This window comes from Gadus macrocephalus, chromosome 16 (assembly GCF_031168955.1).
Source record: "Gadus macrocephalus chromosome 16, ASM3116895v1".
Classification (NCBI taxonomy): Eukaryota; Metazoa; Chordata; class Actinopteri; order Gadiformes; family Gadidae; genus Gadus; species Gadus macrocephalus.
Window position 1 is genome coordinate 24441247 of NC_082397.1, and position 24419 is coordinate 24465665.

The following is a 24419-nucleotide window of genomic DNA, read 5'->3' on the forward strand; positions in this document are numbered from 1 at the left end:
TTATTAATGTTGATGGGAACATTATACCCGTGACAAATCTCTACACAGATTTGGATCAACAGAAGAACACAAAGAGGAGCTTCACTCCTAGGGCAGATTATGATTTATTCAGCTGCTGATGTGATTGGCTGAATTGCAATAAGGGCATCCACATGCAAAAAGGAAGGGGGTTCTGTAGAGACTCCGGTCTTTAACTCAAATCAGATATGAATGACAGCCTCCTAATGGAGGCCCAATGAGAGACCGTCCTGACCACACCGTGTTCCTCCACCCGCTCCAGCCCCTACACGTTTTACCTGTCCAGGAATGAAGTAGGCGGTGCCCTGCGGGGAGCTGGGGAAGGCTAGCGGTTGCTGGGGGATCATCATCATCTGGGAGCCGGGTCCCGCCTGGTACACGTGGGTGGGGGCCACGGGCCGCGGGGCGCTGCTGGGGGGCAGGCCCCGGGGCCCGGCCCCCGAGGGCAGGCCTGACCTGTTGGTGTAGTATGGCTGGACAGGGGCGACATGATCCACACGGACCAGGAGGGGAGAGAGGAATGACATGGGGGAGGGGTGGGGAAGAGGAGTAGTGAGAAACCACACGGGGAACCACTGGTCACACACGTCCTCCGCCTGGCCCTGTGAAGGTGCAGAGAGGGCCCGACGGAGCACACTGGCCCCTGAGGTTAAAGCGGCCCAGCACTACGGTCTATTCACTGCACCTCATTGACATGCTGCTGCCTCACTGCCAACCAGCAGAGGGCCACACACACACACACACACACACACACACACACACACACACACACACACACACACACACACACACACACACACACACACACACACACACACACACACACACACACACACACACACAAAAGAATGAGCGGTATTACCTGTAGCGACCTGAACCCTCCCTTGAGCAGCACAAACACAGGGCAACACACAGACAGGTCACATGGAAGCAAGAGCAGGAGGGGAAAGGAGAAGATAGAATGCACCACAATCAGTGAGGAAGCATCCCAACACAGTGAGTGAGTGAAGGCCTCGATATACTTCAAACTAAACCAGCGCATACGCACAGAGCTAAGGCACAACTCGGGCGTGGATCAGCGCACTAGAGGGGACCCTGACTCTGGATTAATCAGGGTACCAAAAACCGCTTTTTCAAGGGTCTAAAACTTGATAATATGTCTGATGATCCTCAACATAGTGGTCTATGCCTTGTTATCACCGTTACTGAAATAAGTCCCTAATATGGGGAGAACAGGTGCACTCTGCTTCAGAAACAGGTAGCGTTCTTTTCGTGACGTTGAAGTGCTGAGGGACATGGGCGGCGAGACGCGTGTGGACACGAAGAGCTCTGTCCGAGCTGGGGTTGACTTTGGGTCAGAGAGAAGCTATACGGCCGTTGGGGATTTGTCGAGCTGGTTCAGCCGTTAAGAGGGCTGTTTGCGTGTCACAGAGGGTTATGCTCTAGATCAGGGGTTCCCAACCGTTTTTGTTTTCCAAGGATCAGCAATGGAGGACAGGTAGTCAATTTGAATGCCTTAATTTTAAGACGCATCATTTTTAAACAAATGATGTGGCTGTTTTTCAACAGCCACAGCTGTTGAAACGGGATACCCGCTGTGACTGTCTGGGGACCGGGGGTTTGGAATCACTGGTCAGGCAGACCGCTAGGACGTGTGGACGGTGACGCTGAGCAGCGGTTTATTTTGACGACGGCGTCTGAGTTAGGGTAAAGCTTTTCGGACACTTGTAGCGAAACGCTGCTCTCCTTCCTAGAACTATGTTCTAATTCCAACAGGGGCTTTACTTGCACTTTGAACAAACAACCCCTTAGTCAGTGACAGTGGAGTAACCAATTTCTATTGATTTCAAGTATATCGGGGCCTTGGGTGAATTGACATGCAGCATGCTTAGATTACCTACGGACCCACCCTCCCCCCGCAGTAAACTTTGGTCGCCATGTTTTCAGATGAATAACTTGGCTCAAAATGACAGGGCAAGGGTTTTGGAGGACGGTAGACATTTGGGGGGGGAAATGTGTGTGTTTTGCATTGTGGTTTCGCCGGACAGGACCGCTGTCTGATTCTGGCAGCAAAACATAATAGTATGCCAGTATAAGTGTTCTCTAAACAAGAACGTTAAAAAAAGGAACCAAAAGATGCATTGTGGGGGAGGGGAGAACGGAGTTGAAGACGCCGGGATCGGCTCTCACACCCACTGTTGGGTGTTGACAGAGATCATTTGCCATGATTGCTGTGGGCCGACAACTGCCTCGGCCAATCGCAAGAAACCTGGTTTGCTTGTGCCAGAGAGGAATGAAGAACCGGTAGCAAAATATATTTTGAATACTTTCCAGATCAGGGATCAAACTGCCAATGAGAGATGGAGGAGTACAGGTCAGACCAGAGGTCAGACCACAGGGCACACAGCTGGTCAGACCACAGGTCACACCGGAGGTCAGACCACAGGGCACACAGCAGGTCAGACCACAGGTCACACCAGAGGTCAGACCACAGGTCACCCCACAGGTCAGACCACAGGTGACACCAGAGGTCAGACCACAGGTCAACCCACAGGTTACACCACAGGTCACACCAGAGGTCAGACCACAGGTTACACCACAGGTCACACCAGAGGTCAGACCACAGATCACACCTGAGGTCAGACCACAGGTCACACCAGAGGTCAGACCACAGGTCACCCCACAGGTCAGACCACAGGTCACCCCACAGGTCAGACCACAGGTCACCCCACAGGTCAGACCACAGGTCACACCAGAGGTCAGACCACAGGTTACATCAGAGGTCAGACCACAGGTAAAACCAAGGACAGACCAGAGGACACATCAAGGTCAGACCCCAGGTCAGACTCCATTTCAGACCAGAGCTCAGACACAGGTCAGACCACAGTTCAGACCCCAGGTCAGACCAGAGGTCAGTCCACAGGTCAGGCTACAAAGCACACTGTTGCGTCCTGCACTTCTCCCGCTCTAATCTGAGAATCCTATTGCTGAATGCCCAAGAGAGCTGGCACCAGGACTATCACACACAATGTTGGCCTTGTGTCAACAGCCATACTTGGCAAAATGAGGAAACCCCACTTTCCAGAGCCTGTGTCTACCGTGTCGTGCACAGTCTAGACAAATGATTATCAACAAGTTCAGGGCTACCCGCTGGCTGAGAGCTATGATCCACGCCTCGCCGTTCTATATTTGAACCAAGATTGTCACATTTTCTTTGTGTGTAACCAAATGAAGTGGCTTGGCACCAATAGTATTGGGGCACCCAGTGTCTACACAAAACCACCAACCACTCCATGCTGTGAGGTTCCTTCTAGAATATGGCACTGCTGGTGCCGACTATACAACATGCCATTAAAGTTGAATGAGGGCATTACATATTGTTTGGCAAGCGAAAAGTAATGAAGGGGGAATAAAACAGGTTAAAAGGAAAGTTTAGTTGTAGTTTAAGACACCGTCTATAAAGGGAAAAAATAGAAGCAGAGGCATACTTTCAGGTGTCTGCCCATGAGGTATATAAAAAATTAAATGATACTTAATTTGACCTGGCAATGCCAAGCAAATGATGAAACTGATCAATATTTACCATCACTGGCCTCACAGATCTATTAAAAACATCCTAGATATCGACAGGAATGCAAAACTGAATGACCGTGAGCACACCCCTCCCAAAATGTGTGTGGGGCCCCGCCACAGCCTACCTACGACATGCAGTGAAGAAGGAAAGAAGAATAGGGGCAGGTTGGGTGTGTGTTAGTACCTGTTGGTGTATAGGCCGGGGCCCGGGGGCGAACTAGAGGAAGAGGAGAGGCAGACAGAGGTTAAGGACCATGGCACAACACACACACACACTCCAGACATAAGCCTGACCACTAGGTTAACAGTATGACCACAAGCAGGGCATGCTGACAGACTGGTGCCTTTTGGGGCTGAGTGTGGGATCTTTGCCCGCCAGGGTGTGGGTCTGTGGACAGGGAAAACTGGCCTATGGGGACAGCACTTATTGGGACACTGTGTTTATGGGGACAGCACTTATTGGGACACTGGGCTTATGGGGACAGCATTTATTGGGACACTGGGCTTATGGGGACTTATTTTGTATGCCGGCATGCAAGCATTGGATGGGCTGGCAAATTATTTTTGAGGCTTTTCCCCATTCACAAAAAAATAAAAAATATTTAACTGTCTCACTAGGTTGGCCAATATAGTCAGACATCAAATTTGAAACGCAAGAAGATAGGAATTTGTAGGTACAGTGCTTGAAATTAAATAGGCTGATCAAACAATTCTGCACAGCTCCTGCAAGAAAAAGACAAAATATCACAACATGGTTCCTACAGCTTAATGAAAGTTAAATTTAAGACTTTAAGTCTTTTTTAATGCCACTTGAAAGGAAATTTAAGACCAACGACACAATAAACACTAGTGGAAAAATGTATTTTAACATATTTCCACTATCAGTAGGCTTTTTGGACAGAAACAAAAATGACCTCTTGCGCACCTGACCGACGTGCATCTGAGTAACGGCCGCAAAACAAATGTTTTGTTGGTTCCGCTCTCGTGATGCGCAAAATTACTGCTATTAATTTATATTAGGGCTGTAACGATACACCAACTCACGATTCGGTTTGTATCACGATTTTGACCCACGGTTCGATACATCCCATGATTTTTTAAAATTTAAAAAGCATTTTATTTGAACAACACTTAAATAACAATTAACTTAATGTCACATTTAATAACAAATAATTTGGAACACTGAACAGATTTGAACAGAAAGAATACTATTAAAGTATAGCTAAATTAATAAATAAATAACCAAAGATTGTAGTTGGAGCAAAAACCCTCAACTAGTTTGGAGGTTTAGTCAAATATCCTATTGGCGCTTCTTATTAGGCTATGCAGCTTAAATAATGACCTAATCAGGCCGTACAGAATGCAAAATGTTTAATAGCCTAACTTTCAATAGATGGGAAAAAACATGAACATCTAACATGAACGTCGCAATAACGAGGCATAGTGTTACGAGTAGCGTATGTGTGTGCGCGAGAATGGTAGTGTGCGTATGTGTGTGTGTGAGTGACGTCAGCGAGTGGACGAGCGAGGAGAGCGAGCGGTAGCGTGTGTGTCTAGTGAAGAAGCGAACGAGTCCGGTAGAATAAAGTACCCATCCTGTCAATAATCGGTGGCCGCTTCATTCCGACCTATAAGCAGACCAACTGCCGGTCAAATCACACAAAACAATAGAGACAGGGATCACCCAGGCAATTTTTTTCGCGCTTGGCCCACTCTGGTTAAATGTCGTTCATATCGCATATGAGGACTTCGACGGCTGTGGAGAAATTAAATCCTCCGTAGCCACAGAGAGCGGTCATCACAGAAAGGGCATCTCGTCGCAAACTTACGGCATCGATAAGAGGGGGCGGTGTCAGCAGACTATTATTTAGACAATTTATTAGCAAATTTCAATCGGACAATTTGACCGGAGAGTTAGAAAGGGCGTATCGCACTTCTGCCTTCTCACACGCGAGACAGGTTCGTGGCTTTGAGTGTCGCGAATTCGGTTTCGTTACGCGTATCGTTACAGCCCTAATTTATGTATATATAAAAAATGTTAACTATTCTTTTTTAGATTTGAGACTAATTACAATCATAAAATCCTACTTACCATGTGTAAACATTTTTAAGACTTTTGAAAGATGGATTTAAGACTTTTTAATGCTATTTAAGGCCTTAAGGATTTATGAATTTAAGACTTTTTAAGGATCCGCGGGAACCCTGCACAATATCCCTTCATTCTGCACACCCCCAAATAAGAGGATGAAAAGTCTTCCGAGTGATGAGTGAAAAGCCTCTTGAGTGATTAGAACACGGGGCGTGTGACCAGGGCATACCTGTCGGGGCTGAGGTGTGGGGTTCATTTGTGGAGGCGGTGGGCTGGCAAAGACCATGGAGGGAGGTTGCCCAGGGGGAAAGTTGGCCTGGAGATTCAACAAGAGAAAGAGAGCAAAAAGAGAGGGACAAACACAGAGATATGAAGTGAGGGAATGACCGGTAAGAGCAAAGTTAGTGCGGAAAATGGTATTGTCGGTAGGATTATTGAGCCTTCATTTGAGCGTACTATGATATAAAAGCCTTGTCAGTGATAATTGATTAAAGTAAGCATTTCGTTAACTTAGTGATACGGGTTAGTTAGTGAGTTCTGTTTCTATTTGGCTTCCCCTGTAGATCTTGGACCACACACGGCATCTCATCCCTATTCGCTCAGGAAATCTGTCATGCCCATCAATAAGAGATGAAATACAGCCCTCCCCCATGTAGGAGGAACGTAGAGACATTTTTTTTTGGTAGGTTCTAAATCCTGTTCTTGCACTCTTTCCAACTGTCAAAGCTGAGCTGAAGCGGCTGCGAAGGTGTGTGCAGGTTACCTGTGGGAGGCCGGGGGAGGGGGCGGGGTGCGGGGGTCCTGCTATAGGCTGTGGTGCTTTATTCATTTCATGGAGTTCTGCATGAGGAGGGGGAACACAGACCTGTGTAGGAATCTGAAGAGAAAGAAGAAAGTTGTCTGTTAAATCCAAATTATTTAGTATGTGACCATTTCATTAGTTTCATGCCTGCAACATACCATAAACTAAAGGCATTTTCACACTGCCAAGCCGGTATGGTCGCGGCTTGGCACACCCTGCAATTTCATTGTCTTGCCTGTGTAAAACCGAGGGGGTAAAATCCCCCTTCGTCACGGAGCCGGCTGAATATTTTTTTTTTTTCATGATTCAAGACACTCGCATGCAAAAATGAGTATACATCTGTGTAGGCTACAAATGCGATTAACTATTTACAAGTGCAAAAATGTCAACATATTCTTTATTTTGCTGACCACTTATGTTGTTTTTAGTCCCGACAAATGCCTCCTTAGGAAAGTTCCTATGCTGCTTTCTAGTAGATCGCACCATCTTTCCCTGTCTTCATAAAATGCGACTGCATCACCTTCTCTCCCATGATGGTCAGCAGCTCGTGGATTTCACCGTCTCTCCACTCACAGAGCTATTCATGTTGACATTCTAAGTTGTCTCTGTTGTAGTCGAGACACACACCAACACCTCTACCCAAGTCCCGCCCCTGGAACAGCGAAGCCGTCTAATCACATTCACATTAAAATTATACCGCCAATGTGTGTAGGGTCCGAGAGAATAAATTGGCGTGCAAAATCAGGCCGGTATATTACCTCGGTCAGTGTAAACGCGCGGACCATGCCGGGTAAAAGACGGCATATTTGAAAGGGTAAACACATTTTTTTTAAAAGACAGACAGAATGGACCCAGTTTCCTCTACTAAGTGGTTCACTTATTGTAGACAAAATGTACTCTAGTTTGACTGAAAAATAAGTTATTTTTCTTACAAAACTAGATCATTAACATTTAGAATTATAATACATTTGTATTCTTGCAGTTCAGCGTGAGCATCCATTTTTTCCGACATGGTAGCTCAAACACACAGAGTTGGTCGGAGTTGACCCTTATCCAACCCCAGACTTCCAACCAGTGCTGCCACAGTAACCTTGAAAAATGTATCTGATTACTCTTTTAAAAAGTAATTTAGATTACAAGGTAAGTAAAACCCCCTGCTGCGTTAAAATAAAACTTATGAAAAAAAAAAAAAACTTATGCCAATACCCACTTTATTTGAAATGCAACATCAACAATGTATCTCTTGACAATTTAAGTCTAACTTAAAAATAATTTCCAGAAAAAATACAATAATAAAAAAAAAAAAGGTATCTTCAATGTGTATTGGCCAATCAGATTTGTTTTAACGCGATTGCGATTCAGCCTACTATAGCTTGCACGCACACTCACAGCCAGACACAACAACGAAAAACAAGTTGTAGAGTGCTCTGCAGAATAGAGAGCCTTTGTAAAAGTATCTTTAGAATACTTAAGTGTACCCCCGCACACCCGTCAAAATTCTTCCTGCGCGTCTGCGTGTCACTTGTCGCATATGTGGTACTTGTCACTCACCGGGAGGCAAGAAGAAAGCAAAATAAATATTTTGGTGGCTGTCACTCAACTTGATGCAGATACCTTACCCTTGTTAAAAGTCATTGCATGTCATTTCTGCAGCTCGGGGTAAATCAATCAAAACAATAACAAAAAAACGTATTTGATGACGTTTGAAATCATGTTCACAGACAAGTACATATATTAAAGATTGTATCAGCAATGGTGGGTGACGTCACTTCTGTTTGTATGTGAAGCGAGATCCCAAACAAACAGAGCCAGCTCGCCCCTCCCTTCCGTGTTTCGTTCATCCAGTAAAAACTATCATGAACGCAGCGCAAAACACCCACCCCATGTCGGTGATTGGTTGGAATACTATTTATTTTGGTTTTGAGTGGATGGTAGTACCATTTGTTGTTGTGTACGATCTCGGAGCATAGGTTGCCTCAGAAATGTGTTTTTTTGACGGCCTGCTTATGGGCTAGAAAGCTAGCGGATCGTGAGGAAAGATCAAATGAATGTGAAAATGTTTCTGCCTAGAATCGCTGATGCAACTTCTAGCAATTTCATTCTAATGAAATTGCCAGAAATTGGGCCCTATGATATCTGCGATGCGGAAATTGCGGACGGAATCACGGAATCTGGTATTAAAAATCTAAAAACGTGGAATATTGCAGAATTTGCTAAATTTTCCATATTTTGGATACCCTGGAAATCCAGAGTTCTCGCAAGAGCACAATTTGAATTTGCTCAGTGAGTCACTCTGGGAACGAGCAATATACTCACTTCCCGATTCCCCTGGCCCAGAACATTAACCAATCACATCGGTGTATCTGATATAGGCGGGCCGAAAGCACTGCTGTTTTACTGACCGGATACGGCAAGAGTCTTATCTATGGGTTAGCTCTGCTGGTGTAGATCATGGTCCTATTAAAGAAAGGACAGCGGACTAAATCATGGCCGCCCCTTCATTCCTATGAAACTGCTCAATGGTGCAGGGCAACATCAAGGAGAGATTTTCTTCCGCATAAAGGAGGTCTCAAGCCACGCCCTAGTGCATGACATGCCGAATGCAGAAAAACTCTCGTTTTCTAGCATTGTTAGAATTGTAGCATCATAAGCGAGAGGTCTGAGGGAGCACAGGCGCATTATTTACTGACCATGGAAGAATAAATGACTGCAACCCGATGATTCTCTATATGTGATCTTTAAATTACACTCCTCCAGCCATTTGGGCAACATTTATTATTTAACAATTATTCATATTATTATTTTAGATTAGTTGTCCCTTTTTGACCTAATAAAGAAAAACACCTTGTATATAAATACTCAAGACTACCACGAGAAGTTAACGGAGCCGTGCACTGAGCCCTCTCGGATGCCGGGCCGAAACAAAAATTGTTTCACTACGACTCCTTTCAACTGCCCACCTCTCCTTCTCCTGCAAACAACGGCTAATAAAACGCTTGAGGAGGCGTTTTGAAAAGAGAAAACTTGCATATTAGTACATGGTATAAAGATAATTATGAGCCTTTGATTGTTATCCAGAAATTTTTTCGGAGACACTTTCCTGTTCCCCACTTGTATTGGAGTGGACGGCGATATCTATTTCCGGACCCCCATGAATTGAGAGACCCGTCCACAGCCTGCTAAAACAGCTGCAATACCAGGCTTGACCACTGAGCACTGGTGGATTGTGGAAGTATTGCACTGCTCCTGGGGGCTTGGTCTAGAGATAGTCAACCCTTGTATTCTTCTGATTGGTCTTAGTGTTATCCAATTGCGTCCAGTGATATTTTAAAATGCATGCTTGGTGCCGCCCCTCGCGTAACTTGCCAGACCCATTATCTTTCTAGATGCGGGTCTGGATTTCTTCCAGGCTATATTTTGGCTGAAATTAATAAAGAAATAAAATCAAAAGTTGGCCTGATTATTGTAGTATCCTAAATTATTTAATAATCGTAACATTACAGACGAGTAGGCATAAAAACATAATTCCGTTTTTGATCGATGTTTCGGGAGGGGGGCAGAGGATCGTCACCTCACAGCTTGACAATGCTTCTGAGACGGCCAAGCCCTCTTAAAACTATAAAATTAGACCCTAGCTTGAGCCAATTCTAGCAAATTCTGTCAACATACTATTGATTGGACACGTAAAAAAAACTTGTGATTACCACTTAAATGTCTAAAGCCCATGTGAACAAGGAACAGCTCCATGTTACCAGAGCCTACCTCCTCTAACCACCAGAACTAGTGCAAGCGATCCGCAGATTACAGACGGGAATCTATTAATGACTTTGTGGCGCCGAGTCTGACATCCCCTTAGAAAAAATAGGAAAGCTTGTTTCTAGTGAGGCATTGCGAACAGTGAGCCGTGTTGAACGAAAATTAGAGCAGCCTCCGAAAATCTCTCCTGCCGTGTGTGTTCGACCAACAGATAACTGTTCTTCAGAAGATCAAGATCTAAATATCGTCATTGCTGAGCTGGCGGCATATGTATTATTATTCAAAAATGACAAGCTATTGCAGTCAAAAATCGCGACGCTGGCAGCAGCTGTCTGCCTCCGTCTGGATCACTATTACGGTGAAATATTGCGTCACTGTCAGCAGCTGTCTGCCTCTCCATCTAGATCACTATCATGGTGAAATATTGCGATGCTTTCAGCAGCTGTCTGCCTCTCCATCTAGATCACTATCATGGTGAGATATCGCAATGCTTTCAGCAGCCGTCCCTAAATCTAGCTCACTATCGTTCCATGGTTCCAAATAGTGCAATGTTGTTTGCATCGTTAAAAATGTACTGTTATATCTTTTGGTGCTTTATTTATCCACAAAAGTATCCCTGATGATAAAAAGAGCAAAAACTGAATTTGGGCGCTTCTTCCTCGGCGGCGCCATGTTTGGTGCGTTTTGAACCAAAACAAAGCAGCGTGTGTTACGTCATGACGCATTTGCCGCAACCGGAACCGATAAGCGGAATCGTTAAGCAGGCTTGCTAATGATTCCAAGGAATCGGTTGACTCGGCACCGGTTCTGAACAAGAACCGGTTCACGATTCCCATCCCTACTTAAGACCCTTATTATTCTACCAAAGAAGTTTCGGCCTACTTTTAGCCTTTTAAGTGGTTTAAAATAGCGATTTAGTTTTTACCATAACCAGTGCCCCCATCGTTCCAAGCTCATAGCGTTTTGATAGAATCGGCTAAAAACAGCCAACTGAAGAAAGCGTCTATAAGCGGCTTTTGTGCTCCAAAACGAACGTTTCAACTCGTTATCATCCAAAACATATTCCAAATCCATTTTACACCGGAATTACCCTTTAATTTATTTTCAAAACTTCTGAATTAATGTGGCGCGGTACTGAGCGGTTGAAACAATGTTGGCGTGTCCTGTGGCTGCCTTGCGACCTTGCTGCTCGCGAGGTTTGGTATAGGTTTAGATAAATGAAAATAAAATGAACATGTTTAGATCAAGCATGGAATACAACTTTCAGGCATTTCAATTAAATAAATTAAATATCCAACGTTGGGTGCATGTGCAGAATTAATACCCCAGTTGAAACGCCCGGTATTCCGGTTATGGAATAGCTCCCAAATGATAACAGGTTAGAAGGATGTGTGGAGCTCTGTCTGGGCGACACGTGTGTGGAGCTTTGTCTGGGCGGTGTGCGGGGACGTGTGGAGCTCTATCTGGGCGGTGTGTGTCTGGACAGGTGGATCTCTGTCTGGGCGGTGTGTGTGGATGTGTGGAGCTGGTTGATGGAGGGGCAGCGGTTGACTGCGTCGTCCGAGAGAAAGTTTTTGTTTTTCTTAAACGTACCACACACACACCACTATGGTGTGTGCACACACACACCACTATGGTGTGTGTGGATGGTGAAGCTCCGTCTGACCAGTAATTATTGATTCCCGGACACCTATGTAAATGCGTGGCACATTTCATACACAGCATTGCTAATTATAACGCTCCTACACAACAACGGCAATAAAAAAGTATTACAAAGTTGCCATGGGTCGTAACCATGGTGATAACACCGTTTTTTAAACTGTAATGGTATTAATAAGTACTCATAACGGTACTCGCTATCGGCAAGTACCCAAACGTAAGTATGTGGTCTGAGAAAGAGGGGAATCGGTGCATCCCTACACATTATACTACGTGTTAGACACTTAACCCGAACTGCTCCTGACGAGCTGGCTGTCGCCATGCATGGTTGACTCTGCCGTTGGTGTGTCAATGTGTGCATTAACCGATGTAAGTCGCTTTGGATAAAAGCATCTGCTAAATGCCCTAATTCTAATTATGTTAAAAGGCCCTTAACCATTGATAAATAACAAAAAAATACAATGGAGATACATTTATTAATAAAAGTGATCATTAATGCAGAAGATAATTGACTGTAGGGTGGCCTACACAGAAGATTATTCCTAATCCAATCTGGCCCACTAAAGGATGTTATCCCACACGCTCACCTGTACCTACATGTATTTAGGTCCCACTTGCTGGGATACTCTCTGAGGAACGGTTTTCCTAAAACAGCAAAGACAGAGAGAGACAGTGACAAGAAACAATGAATATCAAGATACAAGCATAGTAGGAAAAACAGCACTTTGAACAAGACAACGGATCTATTGCGCGGTTCAGTATAGTGGCTGGAGAACACTTATTGAAAGGTGAGGTCCAGTGAAATGAAACCTTATGTCGATGGACCACTGCCCTGTACCAGCAGCAGCGCTTACAAACAAATAGAGTAAGTGAATATCAACACAACCCCAAAAGAGCCTGATGTAAATGTAAATGGACTGCATTTATATAGCGCTTTTCTAACCATTGGCCACCCAAAGCGCTTTACAATATTGCCTCACATTCACCATTCACGCACACATTCACAAACCGACGGCGGAGTCAACCATGCAAGGCGACAGCCAGCTCGTCGGGAGCTAACAGTCAGGGTTAGGTGCCTTGCTCAAGGACACCTCGACACTCAGCTAGAGGAGCCGGGGATCTAACCAACATCCTTCAGGTTACCAGCCAACCCGCTCTACCTCCTGAGCTACTGCCGCCCCCGAATCAACTACCAGATAACCACATACCTCCCCACCGCTAGTAGCTACCAGAGACACACTGTGTGTGTGTGTGTGTGTGTGTGTGTGTGTGTGTGTGTGTGTGTGTGTGTGCATGTGTGCACACAGCTGTTTATTCAAATCATTTTGTTAATACAATTATTAACAATTAGAAATAGCCTATTTTAACTATAATTGTCATGAAAGATAAATAAAAATACAATTTAGCTATTAGAGAATATGTCCTCAGTTTACCGTCTTGAGGTAACTAGCCTATGACAGATTAATGAGGTTATTTACGGCGCTGATAACGTCCACGTAGCAAACTCAAGCGGAGCTCAAACCAGAAGCCTAGCTCTGTCGGCAAAATTAACCGTTGTTTGAGACCAAAGACCTAGCAGACACCAGCAGCGGAGAGGCCCTTCCATCGTGGACATCTTGTACCGAGGAGGCGGCCCTGTGGATGCTGAGCCTTGCTCTGAGTGTGGAAAGTATCGACAGGAATTGTCGTTGATTATCAACGAACACAGCACCTCCAATAGGTTGTATGCTCCGAGGGGCTTGCACACCAAAGCCTAAAGCCTGTAAATATGCTACAACACTTGAAAACCAAGCACCCCTCCCTCGCTGCCAAACAGGTCGGCTTTCTCGGCCAAAGAAGGGCTGCCTGCTAGAACATAACAATTGTCCCTGGCAAAGCTCAGAGGGCATCATATAAGGTGGCATTCTTAAATCACACAGGCAAAAAAGCCAACACAATCCAGGAAACTCTTTCAACCCCGCTGCTTTAGCTACAGTGAGCTGAGTCCATGCCGCTGCCCGAAGGCCCCGCTGGCCGGCACATCTACGCCAAAGCCCAGGGCATGAAGGGTTAGATGAATTCAGTTAGATGAATAAACAGATCTATATCAAACCATGCCCAGCAGTTTGTGTTCCTCGGATACAGCTCGGACAGAAAACTTGAGGACATGCTTATTTTCACTGTGCTGGATGGAGCGTGTTGACGAGAACATAAAGAAGAGGCCTGTGTAAGGACCAGTCCATCAAAATAAAATAACACTTACGGCGTGGCGCCTCAGGCTTGTCCCTGTATGCCAGTGAACCCCAATTAGCGGCCCGCGGGCCAGATCCGGCCCGCGAGAGCCAAATGTCCGGCCCGCGCAGACCCACATGTCACATGTTATCTCCAAAAATTTTTTTTTTTTTGCGCGGTCTGCTATATTTTCCCCTCAGCCCACACCATCCACTTGACCGTTGACGTTACTGCGTGCATACGTAATGACGTGCTTCGTGCGTTTTCAACTTCACTAGCGTCACACGCCAGAGAGTAGCCGCCGCATGCTGTCACTTTCCCGCTATCCGTCTGTCATCCCAGGGAATTACAACTTTGTCAAAAATCAACGGATTGAAAATTGATGAAAGAAACATGTCATTTGCCAAGAAAAGGAAGGTCAACCAGGAGAACCGCCAGTTTAAAACTGAATGGACCGATAAGTATTGCTTTTCTTTACCGGACCATGCCAACGCAAAGCCGACATGCTTAATATGCAAGCAGACCGTGGCTGTCATTAAATCTGACAACCTGACACTTTAACTGTTTGCATGCTGCCAGCTTTAATGGAAGTTTCCCAGAAACATCTGAGCAACGCAAACAAAAGATTGCAAGCATGTTGACATCATACAAGCGGTCAGTTCTAACCATATGCAAAACGGCATCAGCACAAGAGAGCGCAACAGCTGCTTCATTGCATGTTTCCTGGACGCTTGATAAAGCTAAGAAGCCCTTTGCTGATGCAGAGTTCATTAAACAATGTGCAATTCACATGGCTGGTGAAATCTTAAATCAAGGGGAAAAAATCTAAACAAAAGTTGTGGAGCTATGAAGGCAGGTGCCGAGGAAATGTCAGCTGAACACAAAGATCTGTTGCTGCACAACGATGTTCGCTGGCTGAGTAAAGGCCGTGTGTTGGAGAGGGTGTGCGACCTGCGTGATGAACTTGTGTCATTTTTATCCAGCCTGCAGAGCCCAAAAGCCCGAGAATTTCTGGCGGGCTGACGCCAAGGTGTTGGCAGATGTTAATTTTTTGTGTGACATCATGTCTCATCTGAATCACCTTAACCTGCAGCTACAAGGCAAGAACCACACTGTTGCTGACATGTACGAAGCGATTGAAGCCCTCCAGTCGAAGCTGGATGCTATTTAAACCTAATTAATCTAGCCCTCCTGCATTATCGCTAAAACAGTAATTATAATTAAAGCTAAATTTGCACATACAAATGGCGAATTAGAAAAATGAAACGACATTTCGGCCCTTGGCATGGCATGTTTGACCAAATTTGGCCCTCTGGAAAAACTAATTGGGGAACCCTGCTGTATGCCATCGGATCAGATATTGGCCATTGAAGGGATTATAGAAAATGTGTTTTTCCTACGCCAATATAAAAGGGCTATTATATATGAATGGCACTCTGCCTCTCCTGCAAAATATTATGTTTGAGACGTGTTTTGCTGCTAAAATTTTTCTGGTGAGCAGAATGTCCTCCCTATCAGCCTGTTAATCAGCACCGTTGAATTTCAAAACCAGTTTGCCGTTTCTTTCCCATCGATCTGACCCTGCTTCTCCACATGCCTGCTGTTCACAAAAACCTTGCTCTGCGCTCAAAAACAGTAGTTAATGTTAAGGATAGATTTGGATTGTGATACTGAAGATAAAATAACAATTTCAAATGGAGCATGCTTCTGTGATTTTGCTTTACCAATCAGAAACACTTATAAAAGTGAGCTGTTGTTTGATCAGAGACATTGGCATTACATTTTTTAATCCATGTAACGTTAACTATATGGCTCGAGGTTGAGGCAAGTCCCCCAACCCCCTGGTGATCTGATCATATATACATCTAGGTTCTACCTACCCATGTGAAAAGACTTTCTCTATACTGACAACAATACAACAAAAATAAGTACAGACCCCGACTGAGCATGGAGGGTGACCTCCAAAATGAAACCCAGACTGAACCTGTGCTCCCAGCAAAGTGCCCGCGAATCTCATTAGACACATGAGCGTGCTCTAATCAGACCCTCCAGGATATCGCAATGTTGCGATTTTCAACTTCAACGCAACATCAACCAATCACCCCGAATTCAGTGCGGTGTCGCAATTTTAACCAACCACTGCACCTTTCCCGAAAATTTGACCAATCAGTGGCGTCGTCTTGAACTGACGTAGACAAACTACCTTCCGCCTTACTTCCGTGTTTACTACGTTCAAGCGATTCAAGCATTCATGCTACATGCGTGCGTCCAACGTTTCACACTTGCCGACCAAAATAACTGCGAAAGATCGCGAAAAGCAGCATCGTGGTATTCTATGGAGGACCACAAGTGTCACGGAAATAATAATAAAGAAATACAAAGTAATTTGTTATTTGATATTTTAATGGGCAATAAAAAGAGGAATTATAAAAATTATTTACAAATGAAATATTAATCCATCAATAAGTAGCTCAAATTAAAATGGGATTTACAAAAACAATTTAAAACCGTCAATAAGTATATTATTTAAAAATTCATTAATGAATTCATAAATAAATGATGCAATTTAAAAATGTATTCGAAAATGCAGTTTAAAAAGAGAAATAAATAACTGGATTCACAAATTGGATTAAGAATACAGATTTTAATCAGACACTTAAAAGGGCGATTTCCTTGACATTTGCATTTCCCCGCTGCTTTTCCTTTTCCTATTAGCTATTCGATTTGCTTAGTCTTTTAGCTTCTCCTTTTAGCCTCTCCATTTAGCCTTTCCGTGACACTTTGGGTCTTGCAAAAAAAACAATGCAAATTAGCCATCGGATGTAACAAGCTCTCTGATTGGCTAGAGAGCCGCACCCGCCAAAACACTGTTTAGGCGCCAATAAGACCCTTTTAAGAAGATAAGTTATATGCCAGCCGCATTTAAACAGTGTTTAGGCGGGTGCGGCTCTCTAGCCAATCAGAGAGCTTGTTACATCCCATGGCTAATTTGCATTGTTTTACCAGTGCAAGGCCCAAAGTGTCATGGAAAGGCTAAATGGAGAGGCTAAAAGGAGAAGCTAAATGACTTAAGCAAATCGAATAGCTAATAGGAAAAGGAAAAGCAGCGGGGAAATGGAAATGCAAATGTCAAGGAAATCGCCCTTTTACATTTCTGATTAAAATCTGTATTCTTAATCCAATTTGTGAATCCAGTTATTTATTTCTCTTTTTAAACTGCATTTTCAAATATATTTTTAAATTGCATCATTTATTTATGAATTCATTAATGAATTTTTTAATAATGTACTTATTGACAGTTTTAAGTTGTTTTTGTAAATCCCATTTTAATTTGAGCTACTTATTGATGGATTAATATTTCATTTGTAAATCATTTTTATTATTCCTCTTTTTATTGCCCATTAAAATATCAAATAATGAAGTATTTTGTATTTCTTTATAACTATTTCCGTGACACTTGTGGTCCTCCATAGTATTCTACATGAAAGCAGGGGAAAATTATTTTGCACTGCATTAAACATTGTGGTGGAACATAAGCATAAATCTTCCATTGAGCATTTTGCCACCGCGAAACATAACTACAGAACTGCAGGCAGGACGTCAGATGACGAGGCAGATCACTATGACACAGGCTGTTGCATCCAAGTCAATTGCCTGCGCGGAAAGAATCAAGAATCAATTATTCATAGGACCATTTCTCAGTATTTTTGTTCTTTTAATTAATGTTTTTCTCAGTAATAACAAATTACTCAGGGAAAGTTGCAGTTATAACTTAATATATAACATCAGGAAAATCGCAATTTTTATCACAACTTCCACTTCCTCTCAACTTTTTGGAAAAGCATACGCAACATCAGGCATTTTAGGCCGCAAACATCACAAAAGAGGCCTGCGAAATCCTGGAGGGACTGTCTAATTATGAGTTTAAATATTGTAACCTCTTTCGCAGTTGATTCACCTGAAAGATCGGAATGTAAAGCGTGAAAGCGCTGTTCAACTGTTGATTGCTTCTTTTTCTGTATTGTGCTGCAGATGTCTGGCTGTTCCCATTAAAAAATTAAATTGCTATAATAATTACTAATGGTTATTATTGTGTTATTTAGTGAATGCTTCAATCCCCTCCGGGGATAGTTGGGTATGGAGTCTTTGGCATCGTTATTTGGGGGTCGGGGGTTGACCTGTGATAAAGGCAGCCTTGTCTGGATCTGATCTCGACTGTTTAGCCACCGGGGAGCTCGTGGCAGTCCGGCAGCTCAGCTCCCGGAGTGCAATCCCTTTCTCCTCCATGTCACTGTTCATGGACTTCAGAGAGTCAAGGCCAAAGTTACTTTACCCCAATTCTTCTCAACCATGGCCGAGATATCCCCCACTACGAGTCTTTACTTGTTGTGGAAGTGCCAGAGACGTCAGACGCTGTCTTTATGATTCATAATATCATCCGAGGCGCAAATAGCTTTTGGCCGTGATATTAGATATAATATTATATAAATACCAATATATAATATTATTATTATATTATATTATATAGATATAGAGCTCCCGGAGTCCGCAAACGGCAACAATCCCTTCTCCTCCACGCTGTGGTTCAGTCTGGCAGCTCATTGGTCAATGTGCAGCAGCTCATTTGCATTAAAGCTACAGACACCAGAAACAGCGCATTCTGAAGGGACTGAAAAAGAGGGGAATAGCGGTAGGCGTCAGGCGAGATTTCTTTTCCTAAAAGATATTTCCAGCAAACAGCTTAAAAAACATGTTTTCTGGAACTCAAATACTATGTTGTTTACTTGTTGGGAAAACACCATAATATGTCTCCTATAAAAGGGGTGACATCGTGCTTTTTCTACTTTTCCCTTTGCTTTGGACTGTAATATGTCGTACGTATACGTATACATGTTTTACGTCTGCTAAGCTAGAGAAATCTAAGTACGAGCCAGTGGGAATATTTGCGCCCACTGAGAACGCCCCTCAATAAGTGCGTGAAACAGTGCAAAAGTTAAGAATGTTTATAACTTCTCGGGGGTGTGAATTTGCAGACACATGCACAAAGCGTTCGACCAATCGCAACAAAGTGGGCGTGCAGACCAATCACAGCAGACGGGGGCTAGTCGGGAGGTGGGCCTAAGTGCGACATGATACAAATCAGACAGTTTTTGAAAGACGCTGAAAGTGGATTTGCAGAAATTAACAGTGAAAATAATAAGGGGTATTTTTAACACAGGCATGTAAACCTAAAAAAGCATGATATAGGATCTTTGAATCAGAGGGATGACTGGCTTGCTTTTTTTAATAAACTCTGACTGGAAAGGGGTGGTAATGCAACAGAAGGCACGGTAGCACCTTGACAATATGCCACACCCTATGAACACTAGGGCTGCAAAAACGAATCGATACAAATCGATTACTAAAAGCGTTGGCAACGAATTTGGTCATCGATTCGTTGAGTCGTACGATTAATACGTCACTCGTAGGCGCGGCACTGTTTACAGCCAGCCGCCGACAGGTTGGTTCATGGCTCATGCACGCCCACAGCGAGCTTTAGTGTGAGCGACCACAGCTTGTATTTTGGTCCTATCTTAACACTGGACAATAGGCCTATATAAAAGTGTTGTACCATCACTGTCTTTGGGTTAAAAAACTCCTTCAACTCAGTATCTGTCTAGTCCAACCAAAAACTGTCAGCTGCTGCCGCTGCAGACGGTGTGCAGACGGGCTCGGAGTTGGCACCGCGTGCATCAACAGTCATTCAAAGCAGCGGTAGTAATCACACAACCAGAAGGTGTAGAAAGTCCCGTCAGTTAAAAATAGTAATCCAGTTTTTAAATCCATGGTAAAATCGGCAGGATATCAATTTAGTTAGTTTAAAAAAAAGTCGCAAACAGTGTCAAATGTGATGTGTTCAGGTCGGCTCAGTGATATGATTGATGTGTTCGGTTAACTGGTTAACCATGGACATCCCTTAAATACTGTATATATATAAATGTATCATACATTGTATGTTTTTTTTGTGTTATCCCAGTAATGTTTTTTTATTCTTTTATAATTTAATATTACTTTTAATAGTTCCGGGACGTTGGAGCAATAACCTGGTGTTTTTACACTTCAGTCTGCACTGTGAATTTGAAGTAATGTTCAGTTTTTGAATAAAGATGCAGCAATTACAAATGTTTTTTTTTATCCGATGCATCGATTAATCGAAAAATAATCATCGATTATTAAAATAATCGTTAGTTGCAGCCCTAATGAACACACAGCAACGTTGGGGCTTCTGCAAAACTGGATCAAACGCTGGGAAAGGAAGTATAGTGGTGGTTAATAAGGGGCACTGAATCCTACCAACAACGTTTCCCTGTGCAATTTAAAAATTATAGAAATACGCAAACTGTAAGCCGTAGTCAACCACTTGCATGTTACACAAGAAGACAACATTCTCTCAGGATAGTGTTGGAGGGGCCGTTATGCAAGAACCAAGACTTGGTGACCACCAACGCCCCCCCGCCTCGTCCATGACATCCGAGCCGGGCAAGCGAATAGTTCCACGATTGCCAGTTTAACATACTGCTGGAAATGTTGTTGTGTAAGCCCCTGGTCCACTCTACATCCTGAGCTTTGCATTAGCCTAAATCTGCCATGTTGGCCCCCTGCTCGCCCCAGCAGTGTAACCGTACCTTCATAAAATGAAGGCTTTGGTAATACCATCGTAATAAAAAAACGGCAGGGACGATTAGTTAAAAATGAAGGTTAGGCGCAGGTTGGGAGGCAAGGATCACTGACGGAATAGTGCCTTTTCTGGTTGGCCTATGTATAACTTGGCGTCCTAGACTGGTCTCCCCATATCCAGCATAATGTGAAGAGCAATATAAGGCAAAAATAACAGCAAGTGGCTTCAGCATCTAGCCTCTCACATGATGAAGACCCTCCATGTGTGGCCGAGTACCACATCCTTCACCAGGTGACTTCTGTTACCATCACTGAACACGTCAGATCTAGGGGGAGCGGACCCCCATAAAAAAATGTATTGGTAGCTGCCAGAGGTGTGGCGTCCCCTGTCTGTATAAGCTATAGAAAGGAATCATGCCATCAATGATGGCATTACCGACCATCACTCCTGAGGACCCTCGACATGACTGACTAGACGCAGACCTGGACACATTTCAGTCAAAACTACTGTGTGCAATGCAACTTTGCCATATTGCCCACTATATGACTATTGAATAACAGACAAAATATGCCCATTCAAGTAACTCAACGTGCACGTTTTTGGAGTAAGGAGGAAGATGGAGTGGCAGAGGAAGCCGGATGGAAACAGTGGGAACATACCGACTGTATAGATCGGTCTCATCGCACGGCGCTCAAACATAGAACTTACTTGTAACAAGACAACAGCTACATCAACGATAAACCGCGTCAAGTATTGCCTTATAGGTGGGTCTGCAGCCTTATAGGTTCTCGAACCCACAGCTCATTACCAGATCCTCTCGCGTTCCCTTCTTCCACTACAGGCATTCAGAACCCCACACATGGACAGTGCAGCATCTCCATGGGTCCATAGGTAAGCACTAAGCGTTGTGCTCAGCTAACCCAAAATAATCCAATGCAACAGCCTATGGCTGCCATCTTATTCTGTCCCTTCACTCATTCTGATAATGACAACAAAATGTCATGGTTTGGATAAATATAGAGGCATCACATTAACTCAACCTTTGAACCATTTGTAGAAAGCTGCACCCATTTTGAAATCGGACCACGCAACACGTTGCTCCTCTTCCCATCATCTGACAGCATCATGCCCACTGCAGCCTGCACATTAAACATGCAGTCCACACTGCTGTCGGGCTGACCACTTGCCATTATTCACCAAGATGCCGCAGAAACAACCCCTGCCGATGTCTGAACGCCATCACGTTGATGATGAACCAGCCACATTCTGACTTAGTATCTATACGTCACCGCGGTGACCTACGGGGCGTGTCGGCCTGTCCAAATCCTACGAAAGTGATTCAACCCACATTAGACATACTGTGCTGCGCCATGATGCTGACCCTCCTAGGCCCAATCTTGACCACCACGTGGTCTCACCTGCTTTGGTGCGGGCAATGTGGGCGCACAGGGGTCACGGTTCAATACCAACCACTTAACTGTGAAATACCCAAACCCTCGTCTGATAACTTCCAAAAAAATAAAAACGCCCAGTCCACATTCACGGCGTTTCCTGCGCAAACGTACATGTAGATGAGGGGATTCAGACTACTATGGATGAATGGCTGTCACACCGACACGAGCGAGTATCACGTTATACTAACTAGCTGGTTAAGATCGACCACGAAACAGCACGATGAATCACAAACAGACGGATCTCCGTGTGCCGTATTAACTATTGATGACAGGTAGCTCCAGTGAGTCCACCGGGTGTCCTCCTCCCGTTAGCATGGTAGCCAGAGCGGGGTCCACGTGCCGGCTCACCTGCACTGGGATACAGTGATGCAGTGGACGGCTCGGTCCTCGATCCACTTTACAGTTTGGCATCCAACCCTAACTGCCATCAGACTAAAAAAGAAAGTGTCTCCTAGACCCCCACAGACGCGGACACACACACTGGCCTGAGTGAAGGTGTCAGCCAACAAAGCGACCGCCTTGTCACTGATCGACCTTAGCGCAGATTGCCATTTGTGGTCCACATAGTGTTCATTTCACCTCTCAGATCACTATGGTGAGAGGGGAGCCCTTCTTTGTGTGACTGTTGACCGCTAATCATTCAACTTCGATCGGCTGTCTCTACTTTGTGCGGCTCATTATCTCCTCCATGTGGAGGTTTCCTTTTAGATTATCCCCACATCTCTGTGTGCAACCGGGACCAAAGCTAAAGCTGGACCCAATTCTGGAAACAGTGAGTCAGGATGACCCCCTCTCTCCCGGGGACCCGTCCTCACCGCCCCCCTGGTCAGGGAGCTATGGTCCGTGTTACGGGAGCTAACCGGGCAATGATGTGGAGGTAGCGGCTAGGCTAGCCGATGGGAAATGAATCAAACGCACCAAACGATGATGTGGTTCCGCTGGATTAAAACCCGTCTGTGAAGTGGGTTGTGGTTAAACCGGGACAGGCGTTTAGACACCAAAGGGAAGGTGGAGCGGGAATGAAGGTGGAGCAACGACGTCTACTTCACACGTTAGCGTGCTAGCGACTAGCCGGACAGCTAGCGTCTACTTCACCCAGCACAGTTAGCATACTAGCGGCTAGTCGGACAGCTAACGTGAAGAAAGAACACCCACGTCGTCTTACGGGCTAGCTACTGAGCTAGCCCAGAACACAGCAGGAACAGCAATCAGCAGATACAACCACACAACAAAGTCCACACGGCTACATGGTTCACACAACCAAACTCGAACGTTAGAGTGGAAGTTCATCTTGAGTATCGTAATATGTTCAATGTCACCCACCCACCCCGAAAGAGAGCAATTTATATTTGAAAACATGAAATCCTTGCGCTACCTTTCTCTCCTTGGGTCCGCAGAGCGGGACGGACGGAAGATGTCCCGGAAGCCGGGAGCGGAGGGGTGATTCCGGTCCGGGTCCCGTCATGTGATAACGGTCCCACTGTTCATTAATCACTCATTTTGTTAGAATGTATGTGTTTTTAATTTTAAGTTTTTATTTGATGGTGTAGCGTTTTCTTTTAATTTATTTCGATAACACATTTAAACCCATCTCAAATTCTCCCCCCCCCACACACACACACACACCAGTTCCACTGGTTAATATACAATGTACAGCAGATGATCTCCCCTACTCCATACAGACCATCGGATACCACTGGGACTTTGTCAGCTAACCTACTCAAATAGAATACCATTAATTATAACTGATTGACATGGAACCTAAACCATTTGCCATTGGTCTCATCAGGAAAACGTTTACTTATTACAATTAGGACATTTAGCAGACGCTTTTATCCAAAGCGACTTACATCGGTTAATACACTCATTGACGGCAGTCAACCATGCAAGGTTGACTCTGCTTGTCAGGAGCAGTAAGGGTTAAGTGCCTTGCTCAGGGACACATCAACATTCAGCTAGGAGGAGCTGGGGATCAATCTAGCAACCTTTCAGTTGCCGACCCCAGCTTATCATTGGGATTAAACAAAAGTCCTTCCTAAAGTTAGTTTATGCAAGAAAAATATTGGTCAGGTTTGCTAATGCAAAAATTTAAAAAATAAACAAAAAAAAAGGCCTGTCCATTCTCACAATAATACCAAGTGGATCTGTATAGTATTTTGTATGATAACATGTAGTTGTGTACAAAAGGGAAAAAAACAG

At 44.4% G+C, this 24419-nt stretch overlaps 1 protein-coding gene across 4 annotated transcripts in view; it reads right to left on the reverse strand.

Moving 5' to 3' along the window:
• The window catches only part of LOC132474705 (eukaryotic translation initiation factor 4 gamma 1-like), a 76372-nt gene extending 52672 nt beyond the window's left edge, over window positions 1-23700 (reverse strand). Inside the window, exons 1-7 of one of the 4 annotated variants that reach the window (XM_060075539.1) lie at window positions 23596-23667; window positions 12495-12542; window positions 6444-6557; window positions 5910-5996; window positions 3776-3808; window positions 881-901; window positions 297-491 (exon numbers count right to left, since the gene is read on the reverse strand). In XM_060075539.1, coding sequence (XP_059931522.1) covers window positions 297-491; window positions 881-901; window positions 3776-3808; window positions 5910-5996; window positions 6444-6509 — 402 coding nt within the window. In that variant the 5' untranslated portion in view covers window positions 6510-6557; window positions 12495-12542; window positions 23596-23667. Of the gene's footprint in view, window positions 1-296; window positions 492-880; window positions 902-3775; window positions 3809-5909; window positions 5997-6443; window positions 6558-12484; window positions 12543-23595 lie in introns of those variants that run through there. The other 3 variants (XM_060075537.1, XM_060075541.1, XM_060075538.1) reach the window with 3 other exon arrangements.
• Window positions 23701-24419: the final 719 nt, after the last annotated feature.